At 36.7% G+C, this 22,922-nt stretch overlaps 1 protein-coding gene across 1 annotated transcript in view; it reads right to left on the bottom strand.

Moving 5' to 3' along the window:
• RNGTT (RNA guanylyltransferase and 5'-phosphatase) overlaps positions 1 to 22,922 on the bottom strand; it is a 189,062-nt gene that overhangs the window by 150,565 nt on the left and 15,575 nt on the right. Inside the window, exons 5-8 of the mRNA XM_052781537.1 lie at positions 20,064 to 20,139; positions 16,634 to 16,883; positions 9,882 to 9,991; positions 8,936 to 9,037 (exon numbers count right to left, since the gene is read on the bottom strand). Coding sequence (XP_052637497.1) covers positions 8,936 to 9,037; positions 9,882 to 9,991; positions 16,634 to 16,883; positions 20,064 to 20,139 — 538 coding nt within the window. The remainder of the gene's footprint in view (positions 1 to 8,935; positions 9,038 to 9,881; positions 9,992 to 16,633; positions 16,884 to 20,063; positions 20,140 to 22,922) is intronic.

Here is a 22,922-nt window from a genome sequence, read left to right as displayed (position 1 = left end):
TTCATAATCAATATAGTTAAACAGAACCGATGAGTTATCTGGTGACACCCATGACTCTGGCTATCAAAACCCGACAACTCCTTTTCTGCTGTCAGAGTCAGTCTGCTAGCCAAAGTCTAGGCATGCTCTCATTCCCTGTACAATAGGTAAAAAAGGAGAAAAGGACAACATGCCCTTTGACAACATGTTAACAGGTGAAGATGATGAGGCCACCTTGTGCTAAAGCTTCTTCACCCTGAGCTAGAATGTCTTTACCTTCAGACAGGGGACTTACGAAACATGCTGAAAGTGCCCTTAATCTTACCTCAACTTATCAAAGTTTTATTCTTGTACTCTCAAATAAAATCTCAAGTAAGCATACAATATTCATAGGTTCTAATGCTGTGGGAAACAGGCTGATATCAGTCTTGCAATCCTAAATTTATTGCCCAACACAACTATAAAGGGATAATTATTAAGATGCAGAGTGAGCAAAGACTCACATCTCAGCTACTAACCCCCCAACTTTCTAGTCTCAAAACACATCGTTCCTGCCTCCCCATCCCATCTTCTCTTCCTCTCCTACCTTATCACACAAAATAAAACCATGAATTAGGCATCTGCTTTTTCAGAAAATTAAGAGGAATGCTGCTTAGAGTGCCTAACATCTATGAATTGCTCTTTTCAACAATCATTAGAAAGGCAGTTTATACATTATAATCCAGAATCGTATATGTGACCTTTACATACTTTTACAAAAGCTTGACATTACGTTATCATTACACACTTAAAAGCTAAACTGCAGGTTCCTAACGACTGATGAGTACTGTAGTCTATAAAAGCTATTTATAGCTTTTAATCTTGACTGGAAGGGGGGGAAAGCTTTATTACAACCATTTCAATAACTTTCACAACTTCAATTTCCAGCCAAAATATATGCTATCTCCAATTAAGTATATTATTCAAAATAAATTCAGGGAAATAAATCCCACATGGAGTCCAGACTCATCCTAAACCAAGGTTCTTCCAGCTGTAGAACTACAGAACTAGTTTAAAAATGGGCAAGCTTGTTTTCTCTTAAAGAACTAATTAAAATAATTACAAAGAAGGAACACAAGGGACTATGCCATGTAAACAAAAACTGCATTTCCCTTCCCAAGGCCTTAAAAATGTAGCATGCAATAAAACAGTGCAGCATTAGGAACAGGGGAGTAGCAACAGTCACTTTACCCTTTCAATTAAGGTTTTTGTTCCAAATCTTCCTTTTAAATACCATCCCATTTTGACAGTTTCATGGGAATAATAGAAAAACCCTTACAACTATTACTTTCGGATATTCAATGAAAATAATAACAAATGTCTGAAGAGTAGCTGTCCCACACACACGAACAATGTATAATTAGCACTCAACAGTTGAGGCTTTCCCCATTGTTGACAGTTACATAAGCACATGATTTGAATAAAGCTCATTTAACTTGGAATCAAACCACTTGAGTTAAGCCCCGTTGTTCACAAAACGTGTCACTCCTATAAAAAAAATCCATTTGGTCCTGAAAAGTCTGTTTGGTACATGTCCAAACTCCTGAATATTTCTGCCCTTTAAAATTTCAGACCATAGAAACATGCCCCAACCACAGAAGAAGGGATACACAGCATTACCAAGCAATGGTGCAAAACTGATAAATATTTAAGTCTATTCCTTAAGATAAGTGGGAAGAGGAGGAAGGGAAAGGAAAGGAAGGTGTGGTTTAAAAGTGCCCAGATGATTCTCCTGTGGGTTCTTCAGCCCATCCTATCATTATGAGTCAAATGCTCCTTCCTGACCCCAAGACCATAAACATATATAACCTTAAACATGACTAAATGGCAAGACACTCGAAACACAATATATAATAATTCACTTATTCACTAGCCATCTAGGGTCAGAAAGTAAGGTGCCCAGAAAGGGGGCATTCACACCTTGAGAAAAGCTCTTTACTCACAAATGCTTTCCAGTGATTAACGGCCCAAAACCTTCCTGTTAGCACCATTTCCAAAGCCATCTGTCAAATCTCAACATCCTACATTTTTGTCTCCCTCCTCTAAATTAGGAAAGAATCCACTAACAATTGTGTAAACCTCCACTTCAGGCATTTTCCACTACTGGACATAAAATTCCACATCCATGAGAATCTGGTCATGTCATTTGTACCAATCTGAAAATTAATCTACGGCTTCTTTCTCATTCCCAACAGAGTCTGCTACAAGTTCAACTCCACATTAATATCTGTGCTCCCAGGAGACAATCTTTCCATTCTCTAGATCTGCTTTCATGACAAGCCAGTCTCTTGTTCTTAATAATGAGTTCTCAAATGCATAGATTTGCTTTTTAATTGGATTAGCACTACCCTCCAATCTTCTCTGTCCTCCTTCATTCTCATTATTATCCCAACTTTCTCTCTAACCTCCTCCTGTCTCTCAGGGATAATAGTTTTTCTATGAACCCATTCAACTGTCTCTTCTTTAATCCTTTGCAGACAGGCTACCTTTTTTCTTCCTTGCCACCTGATTTTGGGCTAGTTTCTTTTACCTCTTAATTTCTAAAACAAAAAATCTGTTTCTCAGTTTTCTCCATTTTTTAGAGCTGTTCTTCAGCAATTATCACCTTTTCACAAGTTACTCTTGTCACAAATGACTTTTAGATAACTTTTCATATTAGGAATCTGCAATTTCTCAGTTATGCATGTAAGCTTCATCTCATCATGTAAAGGATCAAAGAATAGGGAAAGGAAAAAGTATTTAGCCATGCAAATTCAGGAGGAAACTTTTACCTCATCTTCATTACATTTTAACAACATGCATGAAAAGTTATCTTAAAACACACCCAGTAGACTTCCTTCAAGTAATGGTCACAAATAAGTTTCTGAAGAGGCTGCAACTGCCAGTAATTTTAAAATTCTCTTCAATTTGTACAAAAAAACTAAAGAAAAGAAACCTGGGAAGCTATCATAAGTTTGATAATATAGTAACATACATGCTTTGGATGAATCAACATTATTTGATTCATAAACACAATCCAAACAATTTGGCCATCAGTTTTATCATACAGTTAAATGTAGCTTTACTATTTTTATTTTGTATTGTTACCAACAAAATGAGAATTATTTAGGCAACCAGCCTTTTTTCTAAAATGTAATTTGCTAATCATTAAAAAAAACCCCTAACTTCATAGATGTTCCTAGCTATTTTGTTACAAACACCTTTTAGATAATTAGCAGCAATTCTCCAAGAGCTGCTTTACATTCTGTATCTATTTGTTAGCATTTAGATATCTGCAAGCCATCAAATTTGCATGAATATTTTTCAAATATAATAGCCTTTGGCAAGAACTACCTGTTCTGCATTTTTGTAAATAGCTGCCTTACCATAATTGAACAGCCATAGTATTATGATCATATTTATTATTTTTTACTAAAACTGCATGTGTACAGATGTGAAAAATAAAAAGGTACTCATACAAATGTAGGAAAATAACTTACGCCCCTTAATAGCTTGCATTTGGTTCAGGTCACATTTTACCATTATAAAACCTAGTCCTGTTTGATTGTACTAATTTGAATTATTCCACAGACATTTTAAAGCTTTTTATTATTCTTAGTGGTAATAGTTTTTTTTTCAAAACTGGTGTCTCATTACTTTACCAACCCTACTCCTGTCTGAACATTCAGCTCCACTCATTAGAACAAACATCTGCTACAAACAGTATTAATGAGATACATATCAAGGGATACAGCAAGCCGCTAACCACCTGGGTTAATCACTTTACAGTACAAAGTTGATAACACAGAGTCATACAGTATGCCTTGAACATACTGTTACAATTAGCTTACTCAGATAGCAACTACTATTTCAGAAACACAGCACTACAAAATTGGATACATTTGTAAAGCAGTACATACCTTGTAGCTACTGTTAACATACAACGTATATTTCATCTCAACAAAGCCAAAAGGCATGATTTTAGTAGTGAGAAATTTGCCCTTTGGACTTCTGTGCCTTACGAATAGATTAGCATTAAAATTATTTTTAAGACACCAGAGGTTTGACAACTGTTCCAATAAATATCCAGAACAGAATTCACACCAAAGCAGTAAGAATAGCTGCAGAATTCAGTGATATATTTTTTTTGTAATAATAATTTAAAGCAATATGATTTTAGAGGTGTTTTTCCCCCAAAATGGAGTGAATTGCATCTAATATTTACATACACACAAATAGCTGGCACAAAGGAAAAATTTTTCCAAAGGGAGCCAATGCTAAGTGATCCTCAAAGCTCTTTTAATTTAAAGTTCATTTGTGTAAACCTGAAATGCAAACGTACACATCTTTACACATAGGCATTTATAAACAGGAGGGGAGAAGTATTTGTTCACACTGCATTTCCCTTTGGAGCAAACATTCTCCAGAAGGAAAGCTGGAGAGAGAACAAGAAGGTGTGCCTTGATGATGCTCATGGAACAAGGGCTCTGGAAACCAGGCACAGAACAAGCAAGACCATGGTGTAGGCACAAACTCTGTGAATCAGAACAGACTAAGCAAGGATAAGTCAAAAGATTTTGAACTCGGAGCTCCAAGAGAATGGAGAAGGATGAATTTTGACCCAAAGCAGACTCAGAACCCACGTATTTGCAGAAGTAAGATACTATTCCAGTAAATTTTCCCAAAGCATTTTATAGAATCACTGTCAAATAATTTAACTAATCAATTTCACATTATTTAGTCAACACAAGATGATAAATAATGTTCTGTCATTTAGGGAAATACTTTCTTTTTTTTGAAGTTACAGGTAGAAAAATATAACAACACTAAGAAAGCAAGAAAACATGCACTGTTCTACCACTGAAAAACAAACAAACAAACAAAACCCCACCAACAACACAGCTCTTAAACCAGAAGAGTGAAATTCAGCTCCAGTTAAAATCTAGGAGTAGCAAATGCCTTTGGAGAAAAGTAAAAGTCCTCAATTACTGATGCTACATGTCAGTTAAGACAATCTACAAATAAAGGCTTCAGCCATGGAACCTCTAGAGAACTGCTGCTGCAGGAATAAAATGCAGGTATTTAACAATGGTGAAATTTAAGAAGTTTGGCTAAATTGAGCAAATACTGCTATTAACTGAGATAAGAGTGTTTTATTTAAGTGAGAAAGTATAATATAAAGTTATTAGTTAAGCATCTGCTTTTCTGTAAGTCTGATTGGGTCGATGAAACAGCAGTGCTTTTTTAAGCAAAGAGAGAACAAAACAAAAAAAACCCAAATGCATGCAAGCCAAGTAATATTGTAATAGGCAAACCCTAGACTGCTGCATCTAAACCACACTTCAGAGATATTTGATGACAGGGGTTTCATCTCCAGATAAAGTAAACAGGGGACCCATAAATGGATCTCCATTAACTGATGTCTTAATACTAAATTCAGGAAGGTCATGCCTGTCAACACAAGCGTTCAGAATAATTAATGAAAATCTGTTTAATTGCATATGGAGTCCGGATCGTTGGAGAACAACAAAATAATCAGAAGCATATCCAATGTAAAAACTGCCATAGTAATTTTTCATTGTTGATTAGGGTAGCTATCATGCACAGTGTCTAAATGTCCAAATGATAGCTCAGGTTTTCATCTTTAATCTCTCTTTCACAACATTCCTTCAGCCAAATTTCATTAACACTGGATCTTTGTAGCACCATTTTCTTCCCTGAATATACCTATCAGTCTGTGTATCTCCATAATCAACTACAAGTTACTATGTTTTGAGAAAATTTAAGAGAACTGTTTAGTTCCCTCAGTTTTCTTCTTCATCCATTCTTGTTTTGTCACCATTCTAGAACTCTAAAAACACAGGATAGGATGTCCAAAATACTGAAAATTCCTACAAGAAATGACATGTGCACTTTAATTTCTTTCACTAAAGGCAGTCTTCCACGTGCACTACTATTTTCTATGTAATTATTCTAGTATTCAGAATGTATGTATCCTGTGCATTTGAGTAAGAAAATAAGAATATTCCATAAGACTTCAATTTTCCAAATGGGTAACATAAGATATGACAAAGAAAGACTCTTCATATTGAGAATACAAACAAAAAAAGAAATGTGGAAAAATAGCTTATAACCCTATGGAATAGCACTAATTGTAATTTTACAGCATCTTAGTATTTGTTCTAAGACATACCAATCTGTACTAGCTAATGACCCACAGTTTTGAACAGATTATTCTCAGCAGCGACGCACACTAGGGACACTGCAGATGAAGCAATTTTTTCCTTTAATACTAAATGGCCTTCTGTAAAGAAATTATTTTAATAACAGGATTACTTTCTGCTATTACTATTTCTTGAAGCAATAGGCTTAAATTATATGAAAACATTTCCATAAACTGCCTTTAATACATACTAAAATACTAGTGTAAACCAATCCCTAAAACAAAGGCTTCCTCAAGGACTAAGCTGTGAAAAAAGGCAAGGATTACCAGTATCTGAGCTGCACAGGACACTAATACTTTGTAGACATATTTTCATAGTTATACAAGTCAAGTCCATGGGCAATATATCTGGAATGTGGATTAAAGGCATAATAAATGCAAAGACTCCCATCTGGCTCTCTGCATGGTCAGTTTAGGTTGGCTGAGTTTACTTGTTTAGGCTCGGCAGCTTTTGAGTGTGCTGTACTGCTCTGAGAACAAGCCTGGATCTCCCAACACCATGTTTCTGTAACCTCGCACCCTGAGAACGCCTGCATCGCATTATCCAAGTGCTTGTGCATACAGCCAGCCAATGCTAATAAGCCAAATATTCCCACCCATTTCTTAATGCTTGGATGCCATACTGAGTGCAAGCTTACTTTGTTTTCACACCATGCCCTGCCCGAGCTAGTAAACCCTTGAAGTACAAACTCCACAGATGAGAGACACCTGAAGGTTGTTTGTTTTTTTTTTTTTTTTATAGGAGTCAGCTTAGTTCTGGCTGAATTGTGCTGAATCCTGACTGACTCCATGTGGAGCCACTTGGTAATTCTCATAAGACACCCAATTCCCCATATTTTCCAGGCTTTTCATTATCTAGGATACTCCCTTCTATTAGTAAAGATAACAAACCTAACAAAATAAAGAATGCAAGGCAAACTTTAGAAGACAGTCTACACTGCTTGTTTATTTAGTATCAAAACTTTGTTATCGCAGCACATGGAAGGGAGAATTCTTTCCATTGCACTGCTAAAATGAAACTTCTTTTGCCCATATCTATACACAAAACCAGTATTTTAACTTCTCCAGTCTGAAAACAAAAATTCTTACCTCCTGTTTTTGAAAGCGTACATTTCATCCACACAACTGATGCCTTCTAACTTGTACACATGTGAACACTGCACTCTTTCGGTAGTCTAAAGCACCATGCACAAATGAGCATAACAGTCCTCCTCTTATCATGTGTACATTCATTGTAATTGCACTTTTTCCTGATCAAGTTAAAGCAGGTTAAAAATCTATTCATTTGCTCTAAGTGAATAAAAACTAAAGTCATTCCACTTAGCACAGATTACAATTGCTTAAATACTACTGTATGTAAAGAACATCTTTTAGAAATAAAAATCAAGCTATTGAAATGAATGTGTCACACAATTTAAATTCTTCCTGTTACTGAGACACTATTGACTATGATGTAAGAAATTACATTATTAATTACCTTAAGATAGTGCCCACAACAAAACAGAAGATTGTGATCTGAATGCTGTGAGTAGTATAGGTTAAAACCATTTCCACTAATATCTGGGGTTCTTGATTTTAGTTTTGAAACCAGAAATACTGAAGACAAACAGAAGGTTATAGTATCAATCGCCATTGATGATGACTTTAAAACCTCAAAAAAATGGCTGTAATTTCACAAATGTTCCAACCTATTAAAAACATTCAGTCCTATGAAAACAAGTATGATTTTGGAGGTTTGGAATTTTACTCAGGAAAGATTTGTTTGCATGAAGAGCCACAGTACCTCTTTGCAAGAGTACAAGGAAATGGGGCACCTAACATTTAGGCGTTTATTTCAGTGTGACTAGCAAACACTTTCTATACCTCATTCTAGCTGCTGGGTGTAGAGGCAAGAGACCCTGTGTAACATGGCTTTTTCATACAAGACAAAGCAATGAAAGGATACCCAATGATACCAGATGCACATCTTTAGACAACTGAGTTCCATGGAGTTGAGACTGATCTATAACCAGTTACGATCAGAGAAAAAAAAGTGTTTTGCCATTCTCTATTTGATGATGTATGGCATTTCCCCTACTTTGAAATGCTAGCATAAGAATACTGGAGAAATAAAATACAAGGATGCATTTCAAACCAGAAACAACAACACTGAAGAGGTTCAACACATCAATCCAATCAGGTTGTAGTCTGTTAGAAAAAAAAGTCACCCCTGCAATGAACGTGAGAGAACTGGTGAGGGAAGATGAAACTATTGACTCTTTGGCTGACCAGAACTACAAGCTTGAACAAAGGATCACAGTACAAATAAAAAAAACCTATGAAATTTCCAATACTAGCCAGCTTCTGAAGGATCAACTAGAAGTTTTAATTTAGCTTTTATACACAAATTCTTTAGCTTAACAAATTCTTACTGTTATCTAAGATTATTCTAAGACCTTGGTGGCAAGTCTTGGCTGACAGACAGGCAAGGGTTATGGAGAAGAATAAAAGTACATGCATTTAACAGTCAGTCTGCAAGAGCAGCTGCTAAAAAGAAACTTGGCCACAAACTTCAGCAAATGTTGGGTAACTAGGCAGCAAAAAAATTAATCTCTGGAGTCAGTTTTGTTGTTAGAACATGCTTTGTCCTTTGTACAAGTGAATTCACTTTCCTGAGAAAATACAAACCATCCACCCAAATTTACTGTGTTTCTTTTTCATTTAAAATGAACTTACCGAGTGCCGTCTGCTTTCCAGCTAACTTTGTATGGCTTCTGCTCCAAAAATTTAATATTTTGCTTGTCCATGGAAACAGGCTGTGCTCCAGGGAATCCAGACCTAAAAAAAAAAAAAAAAAACAAAAAAACGAACCATGTTTATTAATGTTCTGCAATAAATAGTCACACAAGGCAATGCATTTTTTACATTAGACTGAAGTCACATGTTGTACCAGACTTGCTGCAAGGTTAACTTTGAGTTAGAACATCTTCTCCAATAAGGTATTTTGCAAGAGGAATCAAATGCCTATCTGATAAGAAGAAGGGTATTTGTTTATGACAAAACACTACATTATGTGGAACTTCAAATTTTTAACTTTGGAGGAAGAGATATTTGAATTCAAAATTACAAGCACTAGAAGAACTATAAGCATCAGCAAGTTACGAAGCACTGTGAGCAACTCCCTGAATCATGAGCTTTGGAAAGGAGGAGTTCAGAATCTGAGACATTAAAATCAATGTTCTCATTAACATTGGACACAAATCCAAGTTGGCTATAAAAACAAGTATTATACCTCAATATTGAAGTGTCATAGCAACTGTATAAATAAGCCTATGGCTTAAGCAAGCACTAAATTTTACACAAATACCTGGACTAGACTACATCTGGAATTTGAACAGCAACAACTCATCTGAAAACATTTTGTTATCTCAATGGAAAAGCAGTTCTGGAATCTTATTTCTTAATATCAACAGTTGATCATTCCGTTTCATAGTACAATGCAAGATCCCCATCTGCTTCACTTTCGAGTGTTTTTGAGGCTTGCTTTTTTTTTTTTAAACAATTCATCCAAAAATAGTCACCTTTTTTCATTTTTATAATGAGTTGTTTCCTTCTGCAAAACTAGAAACATAACACTTACTTCTAGACAGTATAAATAAACAACTTCTAAATGTTCTCATACCCTTCCCATCCACAGAACTGCTGACATTTTTGCTGTATTCCTCCTAACTTTGGTTGTGTTGTCACCTGGGTCACACATTTAACTGTTATTCCTTCCAAGAAAATTGCACCCTAAATAAAAAGAAAAATAAAAATTAGTATTTAAGCCCTCATAAAAGCAGATCAGAACATGACAATACAAGATTAAGTCTGGTTTTACAACTTGACCCTCAAGAGCAATACTAGCTTAAATATTCCTTAAAGATTTACCCCCAAATACCAAGATACATCAGCTCAGCTTTGTCAGCAAACTCACTGATGAGCCATATTATGAACGCAGGAACTGAAATGAGTTATTTATGGGGGAAAAAATAAAAAAATAAAAATAAAAAAAAATTTTTAAAGGAGGTGAATGGTAAGGGATAGGCACTGTTTAGCTAGTACTCTCAAGAAAATTCCCACGTCAAGCTACAGCATCAGTTTGAGTCATTATTTTTCATTTGTAACTAAAATGTTTTTATTTAAAAAGAAAGTACTTCAGTATCAAGTATTTAATAGTAAATTGGTCACATATGGAATTTGCAGGGATCAAATTAATCATCCTTAGTACACAAAATATTATATAATAATAAGGAAGTGTAAGACATCTATTTGTGAATGAGAATCTGAACCTAAACAGTATTGTAAGCCTGGAGCAAATCACTGTGCATTAAAGGTCACAAAACTCTTTGTGACACCATTTTTAAGTGTGCCAAAAAGTATGGCCTCAAAGTAAGTAAACTGGAAACTAAGGGAAAAATTGACCTATGAAATGTTAAATAAAAATTTTAATACATATATAGTATTTCTAGACCAACAATTCCATGCTTTCCTTGATTCATGGAAAGTAAAAGCTGTTCACTAACAGTAGAGATCTAACGTGAGATAAACAAGTAGCTTGGTAATTAGTGAACTAAAGTCACTAGGAAACATCTTTAGACACAAGCTTTTTGGTGGTTGTTTTTTTTTTTTAAACAAAAATCTCAGCAGATGAAGACATCAAGTCCTACTTTTCTCCCTCCAAATCTGAGATGCATGTTTTCTATTAAATATGTTAATTTTATCAGACCTAGATGGTAATTCCAGTACAAGAAGTTCAATTACATGGATTTCACCTTCACCTAGGTGATCTACCATGTTATATGTCTCAAAACTTAAACTTACACTGCAGGGAAAACAATTGAAAGAATGAACGTACTTATGCAGCAGCAGACTGCAAGGGTTCTCAGTTGATCTAGGACAAACTTCTTAACAAAAGAGAAAACACAAACAGCTGGTTTGTAACAAAATATTTGTGTAAATATATACTTGCATAATTTTATTCTCAATCTAAAACAGTTTACTAAAGTGGAGGTGCTATCCTGAATGCTACAGAAAAGCCTGTAGAGATCAGTAAACCCATACTGAAAATAAAACTCTAAAATAACTTGTATATTCCAGAAAAATTTTGATGTCAAGTGGAATAAAAACAAATTCTGCACCACAGAACACATTAAAGCCATCAGGTCTACAAAGCTACATAATTAAAGATTTCTATAGAGATCCCAAATTGACCAGACTTATTTCAACAGCATCTCAAATAATTTCTCAATGCAGACTAAGAAGATCAAAGCATGAAGTTTCACCTGTTGAGCTATGAATCCTGCAAATGAAGATAAAAGTGTTTCACATCTGTTCTCTAAAATGCTTGAAACTTGCCTTAACAAATCTAGCTGCATACTACTGATGAAAGGAGCCTTTTCGCTCCCTTCCCTTTCCACACACCATGGCACTCAACTGTTCTACTCTCGAGCAAGTCTAGGAACTAAGTTGGCAAAAATAACATCATAAATTAGTAATTTTCTGCCAAATTAGCATCCTAAACTAGCTCACCATAGGATAAGTCAGCACTAGTGCCAGCACTAGGGAAGCAGAAGGAACACAAGGAGCGCAGGGAAAGCAGGACTGCAGTTTTCAGTACAGCCTGCATTTAGTTAAGATTGGCTCAGTTGCATCGCCAAATCATAGGCTGAGAACAGTACATCCTAAAGAAAAACACTAGTTCATAACCTTAATTACCTCAAGCTCCACAGACTTTTGGTGCAGCACTTATCCTATATTACTTATGTGGGCACCAGCAGGTGCAACAGCACACAGGTGACTGGGCAAGGGAGGCAGACAGCTACACATGCCTGGCCAGCATGCTGTCTGAATACCAAGTAAGTGGTTAAGAGCACCACGAAATAAAGGAAAAAGGTTTTGCCTTGCTTCTCAGGATAATGTCAGAGTGTGATGGCAGTACAACTGCTAAGATTAAAGCAAAAGGCAGGCAACAGGAAAGATTTTCCAGAAAAGAAAGTCATAAACATTAATTTGGTGCCTGCCATTTGAAAGTGTCTCTTGCGGATTATCTGCCTCAAGTATACTCACTAGCTAAGGCACAGCACTATGAAAACAAGGCGAGTCACTTGGGCATTCATGCTTGGCTAACTCAACGCTCCAAGTTTCATGAGGACATTTCCTTGGATAAGGCGGCAAAACTGAGCCAGATCCATGCACTTTCTACACCACTGCTGAGCTAACAACCCCACCATGGAAAGAGGACACTAGAGAACACAGTGCCGAGATGCCGGAGCACTCAGCTCAGCAGGAGCACCTCAGGTCCTCAGCACTGCTACTAAGGCAAGAGTTAGAAGCCCTAATGGATCCAAGGTAACTACATGCACTTAGTATCTACACTCTGCACAATCTTCACACCACCTGTACTAATCAAGCTCTCCCCACCTGCCACTGTATCCCTCCCCCCATCACTCTGGCTGAAGGAGAAGCGGCAATGTGTATTATCTTGTGTTGGTTCAGATCCTAAACACCATCTGGAGGAGTCGGTGAGTGGGAACAGCCTCAAACACACACCTCCCTGACCCTAGTGGCTATCACCAGGCCTGGGCGATAGCCATCTTCAGCTACTCAGACTTGACTGAGTGCCAATACGCTCAAAGACTGCCTTCCAGAGGACAAGAAACATTCCAAAATGTGTCAGGAGGAGAGTGAGTCCGCATCTTCTAAAAGAGAGGAAGGGAAAGCCAGGGAGTTACACTAATCAGCTTAGATTTAATACCTAGACACATACAGGACCAAATCACAAGAACTGCCTCTAGGCATGTACAAGCAAAAAAGATACAACAAAATCATACTGACTGTCACTCAGTAACAACAGTGTTCAACTAATCATTTGGATTTGGTGATGAAACAGGCTTCACAGAATTGGGAAAAGCAGGAAATATCACATCTTTCAATGCTGGCTTTTGTCTTGGCTTGTCTTTTGTTTGCTTGTCTTGTTCTCATAGAGGAACTCAGAAAACATGGGGTAGATGTAACTTCTACAAAACAGAAGAGCGACCTGTTTCAAAACCAGGTCCAGAGGAGTTAGTGTTTCACTAACAAAATGGAAGAATATATTGAGGAGGATCTGCGGGGTCTGGTTTAGGTATAAGAGAATTCATTTATTTTCCCTAAATTTCCTATTAGCATATTCTTATTTTGGTGACATCTGTGAATTTAGTAACAGGGATACAAACTGTGATGTAGAATTCAGCGTTACCCTTAATTTTAAGAATGGGCTGGAAAAAATACTGTGCAATTCAGTATAAAAAAAGTTCTACACTTAATAAGGAATAAGCAATTATACAAACACACACTGGTAGATAATTAGAGGAAAAGATACGGAGGCAGCAAGAGACCAAAAGCTGAATTAGTATTATTCTGTCTTGTAAAACTCAATTATATTGAGATATATAAACAGAAGTATTAGCCTTAAGACGTGAAATTAATTCCTCCCTATTAAGCACTAGGATGGCCTCAGCTAGAGGCTCGTGTTCAAGTACAGGCACCACAGTCTCAGAAAAACATGAGTCAACATGACAGAACACAAAGAATGACAAGAATTGTCAGAAGTATAGAAAATATGGACTACAGGGAAAAAATGAACAAATTGGCATTTAATGTGGAGAAAGAGAAAGCTAAAACGAAATGACACCTGTATTCAAGTACATAAAATGCTGCTGCAAAATCAGAAAATATCTTTTTCTTGTATCCATCAGGACGCCCATGGGCGGAACAATAAGTACAGGAGTTAGGCAGAAAAACACAAAGTCACTAATATTTGGAATCAATGTACTTTGATAGTTAAATAATGACTATTATCCTCGCTAACAATGTCAACCATGAGGTTTAATGGTTTCCCTCTGTCTCGCAGATGACCACAAGACACTTGCACTCAAAATCACAGAGAAAATCATAAACAGCTAGCATCTCTTCCAGACTGTTTGAGATGTAACCATCCATTTTAGAAGCACTACATATTACACCCTATAATGCCTGTGAAATATGCAGCTTACATGGGACTAAAACAGATGGCATTCCTTAATAAACAGTAAAAGATCCAACTGACCCATGAAAAGTTTGAAGGTTCTGGCTCAGAATTATAACTTTTTGTCCTATTTGCAAAATCAAGTATTTCTCTCCTGAAGATTTTTTTTCCTGAATTGAGATTCTAAGTGTCAATTAATAATGTTGCTTCGATGCTACAATCATTATGGCATGCACTGACAAAGTCAAAACATGTTTGGATTTCCTATGCAGCATCTGAGAGTACAGCAAACAGATTTGCTGTTACCTGTCAACTACATTCGGGTGATGACAAAGAAAACTGTAATGGCATTATGTTCTAACGGTTCCCACAGTTTCTGTAGTGTAGAAAAGAAAGGCTGTCAAGACTTTTTGACATCAAAATACAGAAGTTTTAGTGAAAGGTGTTGCAGTGAAGTTTCTCACATCCAAGATAGAATTTCTGAAATGGACAGCAAGCTAACTTCACTTCACAGGCTAGCTTGGCAGTTGCTTCTGACTATTCATTACCCTAGCAAGATGCCTAGGAGGCGTCTCTTCCTCTACCGCTAAACTTTTCTTCTGTCCCCAAAAAGATTTGGATCAAAATGAAAACGTTTCAGAACACCACCAGCACCACTGCCACCTCTAGTTTGATACTGTCTACACCAAGGTGTTTAGAGAAAGAGTCAAATTAGAAGGCTGAAAACATCTGCTGCAGGAAATCAACGTAATGCTGAAAATTTAGCCCTTTAGACAGTAAAATAAGAAAATCTGAGCAAGAGGTATTTACCTGATAATCATTCCCCCTGTAGATGGCATATTTACAAGGAATCACAAATAGATTGTATCCATCTCTACTGAGTTAAGAAGCAGTCCAATCTGCCAGCCAAGAACCATGGTAAAGAATTCTCCCCGTTCCTCCTCTTCATGTCAAAGAATGTTCCTCCAGAGCTGCAAAACTGAATTATACGAATATGCATATTAACTAGATGATTCTTTCTTTCATTAATTCTTTAACTCATAATTAACTTTTAGTTATTAATATGCTTATTCGTATAATTTAGCTTCCAGCTTTCAAAAAAACTATGGTGGCAGATAAGAAAAAGCCTGGGAAGCCAGTATCATGATACCTGTTAAACAGAGCAGTTTAGTTTTATACTTGCTGAAAAGAGGCTGTCATTGGGCCTCACCATCACACCACATTTGCTAATGCATCAAAAGGCAAGTCAAAAAAACAGTTTTGAGGTTCCAGCCCAAATAAATTTTTTTAGTTATCAATGTTTTACTGCAAGGCTAATGGAGGTAGTGGTCATAACCCTGAATATATTTTTACTATGGATTTTTACAGTGTGGGCAATTTTTTATTCCAGCTGATGGGCTATTTAAAAGTTTTCAAAGTTCATCTTGCTGCTTTGGACTAGATTTTGTATTCCTTTCAGGCTAACTTCTTCCATCTGTAAACCATGTTGAGCCGCTGCAGTAACAACAAAATACATTTTTGCAGCATATTTCATATGAGGATTTCCAAGTATTTGCAAACAAACACACCTCAGCACACAAGTGAAATAATTCAGTATTATTCAAAAAGAACTGAATCTATTTTTGCACTCAGCAACATTCTCCCTTACTTTATCTACAAATAAAAAATAAAGAGTCAGGAATTTGGAGAGAACTGAGCCATTAGTCTTCAGATGATACAAGTATATTCTTTGTACTTGAGTATTAGTTCTGGACTATGGTAACTACAGTAACTTATTTCATCACAATTATGCAGATGTATGTCAAAATAATCACAATAAGTGATCAGCCATATTTCTTAACATTATACAGTTAAAACAGCTTTGAACAAAATATAACTTCAAAGCTGTCTTGGAATTTTTAAGCTTCTATTGCTTTTTGTAATTCAATTCTCAACCCTCCAAAATTTCCAAAATTAAGAATATTTACCAAAATGAGCACTGAATTTTTTTAATTCTGAATTTCATCCACATGGCTACAAAAAAAAAAGTAAAAATTGTTTACACACACCCCCTATAACATTTCAGCTCTAAAGACAGAGTGAATATTAAAGAGCACTTTACTATCTCAACTCAAACTTAAAAAAAAAAAAGTTAGATTAGAAAAATTTTAAGTCATTTTTACAACTGGAATAGTTGAGGTGTTGAATGTTAAAGCTCAAGGTTCATATAGGAAACATAAGAAAGCTTGCAATGAATCTACCAGTTTTTCCTGGTTAGAGACAATACTACCGGTCCTCACTTGCAAGAGCACTGACACTTCTATAGCATGTATTATGGAGTAACTGATGACTATGAGTTTATGAAATTAAGTTTAGCAATTAGAATATTAAGTTCTTAATCAAAATACCAGTTTTAGCCGTTCTTTTCTTCTCTTGCCAAAGGAAGAGCTTGATGATCCAGGTTCTGATTCTTGGCCTCCTGTTTTACCATTATCATCGTCCTCCTCTTCATCATCATCAAAGCACCATTCTGGTAGCTCAGGTGGTGACGGTGCATCATCTTCATCTCCATAACGACGAAATAATTCCTTCAGATAGTCACCTTTATAAATACCTGGTGGTCTAGCCTGAGCAAAAGTAGCCACAGCAGCCTCAATACTGTCAAATAAAAATTTAAAATTACTCTGGATGCTTAATTTACATGTTTTAGTCATATTGTACCTTATCAAACATAAGATTTATTGGGACTGAGAATTAAAACAAATCCAAACTGGTAATTACAAAAACATTAATTATATTTGGAACGTCATGCTTAGATCAGCCTGGCAACAGTTGCTCTTGCACAAGACTGTGCATAATTATGTAGGCACTGCGTACGTTCTCAGAAGTAACTGCAGCTTGCACAGCTTCATCTCCTTATTGTAGCTAATAGTGGTCTGCTGGTCACCTAAGTAAAACTTTATTATTGCTACAGAAAAGGAATGGCTGACACGTAGGTAAGTACTTAAAGACTGAATTAAGACAAAAAAGACCAAAGAAAAAGATGAACAAACTTAATGAAGAAAAATGCAAGTGTTGAAATTCAAATGTGGCTACGTTTTTCCCCTAAGAATTATCTTTCCTTTCATTGGAGGTTTTGCCATCACAGTGGGGAAAAAGCATCCTAATCTTTTGAAATTACTTCTCTTTCCAGAAGTTTCTCATAAAAAACTGTAATTCAGAAGCCTTTTACTATGCAGCTAACAATTAATCTTAAGTGCTTTAATAAACTGGAGATTGGATCACAAAAAAATTAGAAACCAAAACTAACAGTCATGCACCTTTACTAGCCAACTGGAAAGCACTCCAAAATATACAACAGCGAGCACAGCACAAGGGTTTTATTGTCGCTGTTTTGATAGATCCTGTGAAAATGTTTAACAGAAATTATTCTGTTAATAGGTCTGTCTTCAATTTATCATAACTGTGTGGAACAGTAATGCTCCATGCACCAACATTTAGAAATCTTGCTACGCAAAAGAGAGGAGCAATCACAAAAGGTATGTATCCCTGTTAGGCTTCTTGACAAGCACTTACCTTAAAGCTGGAACAAAAGCACATATTACATGCTGCGAAAAGAATTTTTTTCAGATAAGAAAATAGCCTGCCACTGGAACAAGGAAAACATATAGCTAAAATGGAAAAAAGAATTTAAATACAAAAGGCATTTTTTTGTCTGATCTGTACAGTATGGGAAGGAGCCTGAGAACTTTATGAGGCACATTTCCCAGAATAGACAGAAACACTTCCTAAGAACCAGTAAGTTTGGGTCCCTCTTCTGATCTTTGGTAAGAGAAGAAAACAAAACATTTTCCAGCGTGAGACTATCAGATGGTCGGTCATCAGATCTCAGAAATGACAGTTTAAGAATCTGAGTTATTTGGAAGGAGCTTTCTTCCCCATTCTGTTTTCTAAGACTCCTAATTTCTTCCTCACAAGACATTTTTTATTTTGGTATCTTTCTTAAATTGTTTCACATCTTCTGTAATCAATGCCAGTGAAAGGACAAAACAAACCAAAAGGGATGGGGCCTGGAAGACACTCAAATTTGTCTCTGATGATATTAGAAGAACTCTATACTATTCTGGAATAGATGGCAATGAAAACCAGAAGGGCAGCACAGACTTCAAGCACAGAAATCTAGCTGAAAGAAAACATATTTTGCAAGTTCTAGAAACATAGCAGTCTTTGAGAAAAATTAGTTGTGAAAAAGCAAGTCAAGTAAGGTTTCTGATCACTAGCTGGAGAGCTTTTAGTCTGGATGACCTTTCTTTAAACTAACTATAAAATACATCTCAGTGTTCAAAATACATCAGCAGCACTCCTATATCATATGCTTAAGGAATGAATATGGATGGATTTTTCCATCAGGAAAATCTTACTTTCTCATCAGCAAATAACAGTGCCTTATTTTAAGGAATGATACAGCAAATTGGATTTATCTTGATACAATGCTTAGCATTAACTAGCACCTTGCCAAAATTCATTCTTTAGCTGTGGACATTTTTCCCTACCAGGTGATATCTGGGTGTTCTGTTAAAAAATCTGACAGAGATGAACAAACTTGATAAAATTAACTACCTGAATGAAGCAAAAAAAAAATAAAACATGGCTGTTAAGTTTTAAGGCTTTTCCCACAGAGCTTTGAAAATAAAGAGACGCTGCATAAAAGCAGGAGATTCAAATAAGATTCAAGTGTATTTCCTCTTCAGAACAAAGGACCAATTCTGAGTCTAATTATTGCATGCTGCTTTTAAATTGTTTGATTAAAAGCATACAAATTTGCTATTTCATAGGAACAACTAGAATCATACTATAAAGATATTTGTATCCATGTCTACTTCCTATACTCAGCTAAGATTCTGCCAAGACTCAGCCACCCCCTACTAATGGTGTTCTGTCTCCATTACGCCAATGTCTTTATTCCAGGTTTACTAACAGACAACTATGACCTAGTTCTTTGCAAACAGTTTGCACATACATGCTAAGCACCAAATAACTGTTACGTCCAGCCATAAGAAAATCCTGCAACAGGAGTAGAATTTTCTTCACTTACAGGACCATACAAGAAATATCATCAGAATGCTTAAGGGGCTTGTTAAGAAACATGCCTTGCACGGGACCCCACCAGCAAGGAAATAGTGTGTTGTGAACACTACCAAACATGCAAAAGTCATGCCCACCAGCATGGTACAGGCCATTTTTTTTGTACACTAACGTCATTTGAAAAAGATCACTACTCTTTATGAAGGCACCAGCATTTTTAAATCACAAAAAACCCAGTGAGTCTGTGTAGAAGCATGCTGTAGACTTTAATCAAACAAGTTGGAAACAAGGACTTTGTCTCCCCTCAACCCTTCAGAAGCACGTATGTCACTCTGCTTTGCTCTAGCTAATCTCTTCAGAACTCAAAAAAAAAACCCAGAAAAAGCCTACATGCAAACCTACATGAAAAAGATGAAAAAGGGAAATAAACCTTTCAGGCATCTCTGAACTCTACATTCTTACTCAAAATGTGGGCCGTGTCACGGGGAAGGGACACAGTACTATATATACACTCCTAAAAGCCCACACACAGCAGGTACAGCTCACTTCTGGAAATCTTGACTGAAACAGGCTAAGCTACCAAGGGATGATATGAATAATGTTAATATTGGTTGTTTGGTCAAGATTAGTAAGCAGTTTTAAAATAACAAACAGTGAATACATTAGGATAGCTGTCAGGACTATGAGTGAAACATACTGAAGAGGCCTTTGGTCACTCTCCACAAACCCCTAGGTATTAACATTCAAAGTTACCTCCAGTCCAACTTCTCGACCAAAAAGGCACAGATCAGAAATCCAGTTCTATTGAAACCATGTGTGCAATGGACACCTAGACAAGACAAGAAAAGGACATCATAATTTCCAAGTAGTTTTAACAAACATGTTTTAGTTTCACACGTGTGTGTTTGGATCCTTCTACCTTCATCATTAACATTAAAGAGTTATCTCCCTTCCCATCGAGGCAGCCCAGGTCACATAAGGCACATAAGCTAAAAAGCAATTTATTACATTATTTCTGCAAATTATTAGCAACAGGAGTACAGGATGCTTCAGTTCATCCCAACTCAAGAGCACTAACTTAATGCAACTGACATAATGGCTAATACAGATAAGATTCAAAGTATTTTTTTATGACTGCTCAAATGCTTATCAGGAGACAATACAATCAATTTCAGTAATAGTACTTTTAGCGGATTTAGCAAGCATTACATTCATTTCACACCATCAGGCATAAAAATCATATCCAGATTACCTTACCACAAACTTGAATGTGGTGTCAATAGACCACAATTCTATTTCAAATTTGCTGTTACCATGCTAAGACCAGACATTAATTTTGGAAAAAAAAAAAAAAAAAAAACCAACAACAAACTACAAAAAGAAAACTATATAACAGTGTAATCACCTTGAATTACTTATCTTTTCAATGTAAGAAAAAAAGAATTAAGTCTTCAGCCTCTATTTTACTGACTTCATCCCCAGTGAAAGGAGGGGAAGAGTCAAATGCATTGGAACTTTTTTCTCTCAAGGCAACAGCACCATCTAGTGATAAACAAACCAGTCTGAAAATTTGTGCTATTAAAGATGTCATGGATTCAGGCAGGATGTTGCCTCTTCCTCATATTGCATTTTAAATTACAAATCTCCAAGTATTAAAGTTTCCACTAACACCAAACACAATTATGCTTATTATTAACATATTTTTCAGTTGTGACCATAGAATCACAGAATCGTTTAGGTTGGAAAAGACCTTTAAGACCACCAAGTCCAACCGCTAACCTAGCACTACCAAGTCCACCACTAAACCATGTCCCTAAGCACCACATCTACATGTCTTTTAAATACCTCCAGGGATGGGGACTCCACCACTTCCCTGGGCAGCCTGTTCCAATGCTTGATGACCCTTTTGGTGAAGAAATTTTTCTCATTACCCAATCTAAACCTCCCCTGGTGCAACTTGAGGCCATTTCCTCTCATCCTATCACTAGTTACTTGACAGAAGAGACCAGCACCCACCTCACTACAACCCCCCTTCAGGTAGTTGTAGAGAGCAATGAGGTCTCCCCTCAGCCTCCTCTTTTCTAGACTGAACAACCCCAGTTCCCTCAGCCGCTCCTCACAGGACTTGTGCTCTAGACCCCTCACCAACTTGGTTGCCCTTCTCTGGACACACTCCAGCACCTCCATGTCTTTCCTGTAGTGAGGGGCCCAAAACTGAACACGGGACTCGAGGTGCGGCCTCACCAGTGCCCAGTACAGGGGGACAATTACTTCCTTGCTCCTGCTGGCCACACTGTTTCTGATACAGGCCAGGATGCCGTTGGCCTTCTTGGCCACCTGGGCACACTGCTGGCTCATATTCAGCTGGCTGTCGACCAGCACCCCCAGGTCCTTTTCCAGCCCCTCTTCCCCAAGCCTGTAGCGCTGCACGGGGTTGTTGTGACCCAAGCGCAGGACCCGGCACCTGACACCATGAAGCAAGTCACTTAAGCTTTTACTGATTTCCCTACTTCTCTACCATAATTAGTAAAGTAAGTTTAGCAACAATTCACTTGATGCTTTTTCAGACAAAACATGAATATCTATCTTTTTTTCTATATGCTCCCCTACACTACAAGTATTTTATATTTTTTTACTGGAGATCCAAAAAATGCCTACAAAGAGTAGACTTTGATACTTCTAATAAAAACCAGAAACTTTATATGGGTAAACAGAAATATGTATCAACTGTATCAGGGTCAGCCGCCCCACCAAGCTTCCATTCTTAATAAAGCAAGGCAAAAACTACCACGAATTTCTTAGATTCATCCATTCTAACCTTTTAATAATATTAAAAACTGTGTAACTTGCATCAAATGAAATGAATTTTAGCTTCCTTACAGAATTTGTTCCCAGTAATCATTTCTCCTTTGTTTTCTGCTTAAGAAAATTTTTGCATTTTGTTTCCTTAAGGTTGGCAGGCATACTCCAGTCCTTCAAGTTGCAAAACTAGTTTCCATCCTGTATTGTTCTAGCTGAATAGAAAATTTTGTTCACTTATTCACATTTCAGTCTCTTTTCATATCTAATCTTGACATTGGAAATGAAATTGCACACAATCGTTATTGATAAGTCCTGCAGCTGTTACTGCTACCGAGAAGGTTAAGTCAATAATTTTATACACAAGACAAAGATAAGAAGCATTTCAGCAATGAGACCAACAGCTTGGAAGGGAAAGATCACACAGGGTGCAGTACTATCACTGCTGCAGACTGCTTTCGCTTTTGATAAAAACATCCTCCACACCAGTCCCTCTGATGCTCTGTCAGAGGAAACAAGTGTCCAGAACCAGAAACAACTTTTCAGCAATTCATGGAAGTGAAATGGAAAATCTCAATATTTCTCTTTTACTATGAAAGCCTAAACCTGTGGTCAACACATTATTTTCTTCCTGACTCTTTCTAATTGGCTTTTTTTCCCATAGAGGTGAAACAATCTAAATAATGGAAGAACATTCCAAAATTCATAGAAGTCAAAAAGTGACTCAACACTAAAAATGGCATTTTAAAAGATGAAATACCAGTTAAATGGGTCTGCTATTTATAGGGTATCACCATGCTATCCACGCACCAT

The sequence above is a fragment of the Harpia harpyja genome, chromosome 3 (genome assembly GCF_026419915.1).
Source record: "Harpia harpyja isolate bHarHar1 chromosome 3, bHarHar1 primary haplotype, whole genome shotgun sequence".
Lineage (NCBI taxonomy): Eukaryota > Metazoa > Chordata > Aves > Accipitriformes > Accipitridae > Harpia > Harpia harpyja.
The sequence above is the reverse complement of the archived record's forward strand: the minus strand, read 5'-3'. Positions and strand labels throughout refer to the sequence as shown.